Source organism: Terrapene carolina, unplaced genomic scaffold (genome assembly GCF_002925995.2).
Source record: "Terrapene carolina triunguis isolate 2854851 unplaced genomic scaffold, T_m_triunguis-2.0 Scaffold67, whole genome shotgun sequence".
In the NCBI taxonomy this organism is placed as follows: domain Eukaryota; kingdom Metazoa; phylum Chordata; order Testudines; family Emydidae; genus Terrapene; species Terrapene triunguis.
The window spans coordinates 33,684,157-33,692,225 of NW_020664418.1; the positions used below are offsets into that span (position 1 = coordinate 33,684,157).

General features: G+C 43.6%; 1 protein-coding gene across 1 annotated transcript in view; it reads left to right on the plus strand.

Moving 5' to 3' along the window:
- Window positions 1-7,473, plus strand: part of TRPM7 (transient receptor potential cation channel subfamily M member 7) — a 31,440-nt gene extending 23,967 nt beyond the window's left edge. Inside the window, exon 14 of the mRNA XM_026648308.2 lies at window positions 7,023-7,473. Coding sequence (XP_026504093.1) covers window positions 7,023-7,153 — 131 coding nt within the window. The 3' untranslated portion in view covers window positions 7,154-7,473. The remainder of the gene's footprint in view (window positions 1-7,022) is intronic.
- The last annotated feature ends 596 nt before the right edge of the window (window positions 7,474-8,069 follow it).

The window sequence follows — 8,069 nt, forward strand, 5'->3', positions numbered from 1 at the left end:
AAATCCATCATAAAGCAAATATTGCTACATTGGAGGATATTGGTAATAGATCTGTTGATCACCAGTATCAGTACCAAGTGCAAGAGCTTTTGATCCAGAGCAATTCTGAATCTAGGTTGTTACTGGTGCCTGCCTTCTTTCAATGGGCTCAAGGCCTTCTATGTACCTTTTCACAGATTCCTCAGGGTGATTTCCAAAATCAAAGGAGACAGAATCATGATCATTCTTGTAGCTGTGTATTGGCTGAGACAGTTTTGGTTGACAGACCTACTACAAATGTGCACCGAGCCTCCAATCCAACTCCCAGACTATCCAGACCTGATCTCACAATACCATAGTCAGATACTCTATCCAGACATGAAGTTGCTGCACCTATGTGGCTATTTGGGTGGCTGAGTAACATGGACACAGATCACTCCCTGCAGGTCCAGGAAATCTTAGTACAGAGCAGGAAGACATCTTCCAGAAGAATGTATTAATCTAAATGCAAGTGGTTCTTGAAAAGGGTATCCCAACATGGTCTGGATCTGGTCCAGGCCTAGATACCACAGATTCTCAACTACTTATTGCACTTAAAACAGCTGGACCCTTGTTCAGCTCTCTTAAGGTCTGGCTCACAACAGTCTCAGCTTGCCATCTGCCAGTACAGTCATGTTCAGTCTTTGCTTCCCACAATATCGAAGTTTCTCAAAGGACTATTGCATGTTTACCCACCGGTCAGAGAACCTACCGCTGCCTGGAACCTCAGTTTGGTCCTCCTGAAACTAATGGAACCTCCATTCAAACCTCTGTTGGACTGCTCCCAGCATCACTTACACTGAAGACAGGCTTTCTAGTGACTATTACTTCAGCCAAGAGAGAGAGTTTCAGGCACCTATGGCTGAGCCTCCTTATATTACATTCAGTAGGAACATGGTGGACCTCACCTATAGTTCATTTGGAAGATAGTGTCAGAATTTCATCTAAACCAAGTGGATTAGCTTGCCTGTCGTCTTCATGAAGTCACACTCTGGATTGGAGAAAAGAAATTACACACTAGGTGTATCCAAGACTTGGAATGATTTGGTGCTATCAATGTAATAAAGCAGACTGTTTCCCTGTCTATTTTATAGCCATGGCTGGGCATTCCTAAAGGTGAAGCCATCTCTCAGAGGACATTGAAATGGATAATGCAATATATTTTTTTGTGTTAACAATTGGCAAGGCTCGCTCCACTCGAGCTCAAGAAACATCCTCTACCTCCCTCAGAAATGTGTCACATTCTGAGATCTGCAAGGTGGTGTTATTGTGGAGTAACCAACTGACCTTTGTCAAGCATTATTCATTAAATTTAGCTGCCAGATCTGATGCTAAATTTGAGATATTAGTCCTACAGTCATCATTCAGCTGATGCAGCTGAAACTTCTCATTCCCACCATTCTGAAGAGATGCTGCTTGTCGGTCTCCTACACTGACACATACTCAAAGAATCAGCATGGATCCCGTGACCTGCCCTCCATCTATGCTTTTTGCAGTCCCCTGCTACCCCAGGCTTTGAATTATGAGAGAACTGAGGCAGGGTCATGGCTGACCCGTCCTTTATGCCCTTGTATAGGAGCATGAGGAGACATGGATCACGCATGGCCCACGTGCACACTGCTATTCAAAAAACAATCTTGTACACAAGAAGTGCATGCGGACCTACAGGGAGATCCATATTGGCTGCAACATCTCAAAGAAACACATTTACTGTAGGGTAAGTAACCATTCTCTCCATGTGGCATCATATTGACACCCACGTGGTTCATCAGCAGGATTGGAAACCTTAGATCCACTGCATAGACCTCTTTCACAGGAAGTAATTGAATAACTGATCACAATAGCAGGTTGTCATCTTCTATGTGGATGAGCAGTAAGAGGATGAGACACACCCTTTGCCAGTGGGTTTCACAGATATTTGCTAATGGCAGAGGAATGGTGAGACTCAGGAATCTTGGGTTCCATTTCAGGCTCTGGAGATGAATGTGTTCCTGTGGGACCGACTCTTTTCTTCCCCTTCCCACTCCAGCTTGGGTCATGTAAAAGGAAGTGTCTGGCAAAAACAAATTATTGGGAAAGGTTGTGGGAAGGTATAAAGTCAGGAAAAGTAGCATAAGATCAGCACAAAAACTTATGGCATGTTAAACTAGGTGGTGGAGTTATTTTAATTCGTAAGTATTCTAATTCTACAAAGATTCAGTTTGGGGTAATAGTGTAATGGAGTCTTTCATGTCTCATTTGCCAGTTCAAATCCAGTCTAAGTTTGTAGTGACTGAAAGCTACCACTGCCTAATAGCAGTTTTGATGACTTATGTAAAATGAGTTGGTGTTCCTTATTTAGTTTGTACTGAAGTGGTGACCATATCACAAAAAAACCCACAACCATAATTGGAACTAATTTACTCCTTTTGTCAACTATCACAATAGACATGTCTTGGATTAAATGGATATAGAATCTAAACTGTCCTCAATCCTAGACATGGTCCTTCCATGTCAGGGTTGGTAAAGCAATGAAGGAAAGATTGCACTACTGCTGCCTGTATTGTATGTCTTTTACAGGTAATTAGAAAACTTTAGCAACCGATAAATCTCAGTTCTCCCTTCTAGGCTTGTCCTGAAACTTTTAATATCATATACTGTAATTGGCAACAGAAGGAGTCAATTTCCATAGTAGAATGGCTGTGTTGCCGGCACAGAGTGCCCGAGGACAGCAACAGCGGGGTCCGTTGCCCGGTGTGCGTCACGCCAATAAACACACCAGGGTGGAGAAGCAATCAAAGTTTATTTGAGATCTCAAAGTGGTGCAAGGAGACAGGCACGTCTCAAATCAAGCACACCAACATAAGCGGCCTTTATCTTTTATACAGTTTGCAGCTAGCCTTTCCCTTCTTCCCCCGCCCTTTCTCACCCCACCTCTCCCTCTTTCTCCCTCTGGCTACATTACACGACCTTGGCTGTGCAGCTTGTTCTCACTGTTTCTTTCTGCAAGTAATCTTGTCCTTTAGCTAGAAGCATGTACGTTTCCCTTATCACTACTGCTTCCCAGCTGCTGGCCTGTGAGGTTAGTAAAGTTTAACATGCAGGGGCTTTGATTCACTTTGGCCTAGAGCGGGGGGGCTTCATCGACTCTCGGGTCTTCCAACCCCCCGAGTTACCTAGTGGCCTAGAGCGGGGGGGCTTCATCGACTCTCTGGTCTTCCAACCCCCCGAGTTACCTAGGGTGATGCCTAGTGACACCAACAGCTGTGTTAATATTTTTAATTAAGTGGCACAAAACTTTGTTACTGCAGAGTTAAGGTTATCCGGCGATAGATTGCGCCCTTTTAGAACGTTGAATTCAGCAAAACTCAAACTTGTGAAAACCAGGAAATACAGAGTTACGGTACACACCCAAGCAACCATAACTCTGCCTCCCTAGAGCTGGCAACAGCCACTGGGAATTATCTACATGAACTCCACCTGCTTTCACTGTGTTAAATGTAGCTAGAATGGTGGAAGAGCTGTGATTGTGATCTGAGATGAACTGGGGTGCTGTGGCTTTCTGCGGTGTATGAGAGCCCCTCTCCCTGAGTGTGTGATCAAAGGAAAAAGGCTCATGTGTACCTTGAGAGATCCAGTATGCCTCATTTCAGTACTGTGTTGCATAGGGGTCTTCTTGTTGTGTGGATTGTGATGTCATAGGTGGGAGATTAGTGTGGTCTGAGGGTTTTATGAAGGATAAGTGAAAATTAAATAAATAAATAAATTAAATAATGGAGATATCCCATCTCCTAGAACTGGAAGGGACCTTGAAAGGTCATCGAGTCCAGCCTCCTGCCTTCACTAGCAGGACCAAGTACTGATTTTGCCCCAGATCCCTAAGTGGCCCCCTCAAGGATTGAACTCACAACCCTGGGTTAGCAGGCCAATGCTCAAACCACTGAGCTATCCCCCCGCCCCCCAAAGTGTTATGCATCGTGTGCATAAGGGTGAAGAGGTAGTAAAAGGCTGAAGGAGTTGTAAAAATAAGTAAGGTGATGTTTTTACTGTGGAGCAATCTAAGTGTATGAGTGTAGGGAACTCCTCTTCAGTACAGGACAAAGGCAGAATGTGAGTGTGTGTGCAATGAGTGTATTGGCCATTACTCAGAGAGGACAGAATTAAGGTTGCATGCCTATGTACCTTAACTCTGTATTTCCAGGTTTTCACAACTTTGAGTTTTGCTGAACTTGACCTTCTGGAAGGGCACAAACTATTGCCAGACAACCGTAATGCTGTATTAACAAAGAGTTTTTTGCCATTTAATTTCCTAGTTTTTTACTAGAAAGATAAATGTTGGTAGGCGTTAATGGTCATTTAGGCATGGAGGAGTGAAGTTCAGATGCTCCTGTGAACAGGTAATAATACCTAGCTCTTACATAGGTCTTCAGTAGATCTCAAGGAGCGACACATCATTATTCCCCTTGTAGAGATGGGGAAGCTGAGGTACAGAGCACTGACGTGCCTTGGCCAGTCACCAAGCAAGGAATAGAGCTCCCAGTTCACTGTTTTTCTCCACTAGGTCACATGGTTGCTATGTGGTTCCTAAATGTACCCCCACTCATCAAACACACACACACTCCACCCCCCAGGTACGCATTGTTGTTTAAGTGGAATGGGAATAATACTCTTATTTGGAAATGTTTGGAGCGTGTAGTTGTTTACATAGCCAATGAGAGAAATCTTAGCCCTGGTCTACACTGGGGGGGGGAGGGGGTTTGAGCTAAGTTACGCAACTTCAGCTACGCGAATAACGTAGCTGAAGTCGACGTACTTAGATCGACTTACCGTGGCGTTTTCACCGCGGTGAGTCAACTGCTGCTGCCCCCCCGTCGACTCTGCCTGTGCCTCTCGTGGCACTGGAGTACAGGAGTCGACGGGAGAGCGCTCGGGGGTCGATTTATCGCGTCTAGACTAGATGCGATAAATCGATCCCCACTGGATCGATAGGTGCCCACCGATCCGGCAGGTAGTGTAGACATGGTCTATGTGGTCAGACGGTCTATGTCTCCAGTATTTGATTGTTTTGTTACATGGTGATTACAGTCACTTTAAGCATGTGAGAGAAGACTGGTGTCTCTCCGCCTCCCCCATCCATCCACCATTTCCAGCTCACTCTCCCCTTCCTGTCCCATTAAACCATTAACATTTTTGAAGCCAAGTGTGCGCACACAAAGTGGGTAGAATCTGTGAATTTTAAGAAAAGCTGGGGGGGGGAAGGGGAGTTTCAGGGAGAGGAGGGATCTCTTATAATCAAAAATACTTGGATTACATTCCCACAAAATAATCTTGTGCAAATGTCCCCAAATTTGGATCATTAACCCTATCCTGAGCCCCTATAAGGCACAGCAAATTTCAAGACTATCAGGATGTGCCTGTGGATTTTTGAACACTTAGAAAAATAATTATTTAAACAGAAAAATCTTCTCAATCTTAACTGTAGCAGAACTAGTGCTCCACTATAATATTGTATAAAATAATTCAGCAGCAGCTGCTTTGCAATATGCAGATATCCAGCACAAGATAATCCTGAAGGCATAGGCGGCTCAAAGAGGTCTGAAGTGGACCATTCATCTCAATGTGATGGTCTCAGATGAATGAGAACACTCTATAGAGGTGCATACAGCCTAAAACAATAGCTCTGAGACGGGTGAGCTAATCCATTCATGTCAGTGGATGTTCCCATTCCGCCTTCCCAGTTCTGGAGAGTTTGTGGTATGTATCTTACATACCCATTCTCAACTCCTCACCTCAGTCTCAGCAGTGTGTTCCAGGTGCATGGACTGAGCATGATTGTTCAAAGCTCTCCACCAGAGGGGCAGAGCTTCCCCAAGCTCACATTTTGCGGAGTGGGGGGGAACAGGCAGGGCAATGGGCTCATTCCCTCATGTGAACTAAGATCTGGGGGTGACAGGGAGAGGGACTCAGACACCCACCCAGAAAGACAAGACCCCAGAACCTGGCTCTCACAGGGAGGAGAGGAGTAGGGCTCAAATACCCCCCCCCCCCGAGAGGCAAGGCCTCCCAGATCCCATGATGGGGGGCATGAAGAGGGGTTCAGATCCTGCATAGCGGGATGGGGGGGCAGATCCTGGCACAATCACAGAAGGGAAGAATGTGGTTCTGACAGGTGTCACTGTTCCTATTCTCCCCCTGTCACTTACCCCCATGTTCCTTTCCTAGTGTCCCTGCCCCTGTGAGCCCCACAACCCTTTCACCTTTCCTACCACCCATTGCCTGTAATCACCTTTCCCATAAACCCCCTTCCCCTCAGTGCAGCCCCAAGCCCCTCTAACCCCTATTCCCTCCAACTCCTCTATCCTGTAATGTGCCTCTTCCATGCTAGCAAGCATTATTTTGTGTACAAAATAATAATAAAACCTTGACAGACAGATTTTAGCAATGTGCCCTCCAACGTTTTCCAGATTTCTGCTTGAAGGTGTTTGAGACTCTGGTGTGATGATTTCAGCCCTGGTTGATCTCTATCTGTGTGCAAAAATTCGTTGCCAAAACATGTCAGTTTTAAGAAAAGCTGTTTTTTCTCTAGGGATGGTATCAAATGGTCCCAAATTTGCGTCACTAACAGAACCCCACCACAGCATGAGGCATACCAAATGTCAGGGCAATCCAAGTAACCATGTAGATTTTAGAGCACTTGGAAGAGTCAAGCTAGAAAAGAAAAGCTGCTCTTAACCTTAATGATAGCTGGCACTCTGCTATAATATAATGGGTTCAGAAGAGAAAGGAAGTGAGAGGTTCTGAAAATGACTTTAAAACTGAGTTTCCTTAATGTAGCCTAAACAGTTAACAAACCATTTTTACACTCCCTTTTTTACATTAAGGGCCTGGTGGGAGATGTTTGTGTTATAAGCATACATAGATCTTTAAATGTGTTTTAAAGATTTTAATGGCCCTTTCATTTTACCAAACCAAGAAATATTAACATTCATTTTTTTGTTGTTGTGTCTTTTCTTTTGTCAATGTAGATCTGAAGAGAAATGATTATACGCCTGACAAAATTATATTTCCTCAGGATGATTCTCCAGAATTGACAATTCAGCCTGGAAGCTGCACCAAAGAATCAGAATCAACTAGTTCTATTCATCTGATGCTGTAATGACATGAGCAAACATTGGCTTTACACAGTGTCACTAAGTTGTAGATTATCTGTCTTCCACTAAAATCAAATGAAAGAGAGATCAAAACAAAGAACCAAGTGTTATAAGTGGAATTTTGATGTCTGGTCTGTAATCTAAGGACCTAACAACTTGTGGTAACCATCTACAGAGATGAGCTGGCAGCTGATTATTTTAAGGGTTGAATGACAAGAATTTATGAAATGTTTTTAAAGGGTCTTTTTAGAAGAAGGTTATTTTTAGTTTTGCTTTTGTCCAATGGAGGTTCGTCTAATCCTCTAATCCTGTGGTGCAATAGGCTCTTGACTAAAAGGACTTTTTTTTGGATGTTTTAAGGCAAAGTGTCTGTTTGGCAGCTGGTTTACTGTCAGCCAGCTAGAGAAATGGGAGACTGCATCCTTCTTCATTGTCAGAGGTTTCCCTGGGCTTTGTCAGAAGTGTCCCATCTTATTAGATGCCATGTAGTTTCATCTGGCCTTTGGAAGGGAACAGATCCAAAGGATCTGTGTATATCATGCCAGTATGCTGAGGTTGAAGTCAGAAATGGATCTATTCCAATAAAGAGTTTGTCTCCTGAATCAGGATTCAGCTTCACAGGTGTGAAGCCAGTTTTTATGGAATAGAGCCTTAATTGTGTAATAAAATTTCTTGTTTTTATACATTTCAGTTTTATCAAGTCGTTGTCAAATAGTAACAAATAAAGCCAGGATAGACTGGTATAATTACATCATATAGTAGAAAAGAGTACATACTGGTCCAAACAAGAAGTTGCCTTGTTGAAAAAAAAAAAGAAACAAGTCGGGGAAGTGCTTTTTCTTGTAATGACTGCTTCTGAAGTTATGCCTTCCAAAAATCTCATAAAACCAGTATATCAAAGCAGAATGTACACATGAACTT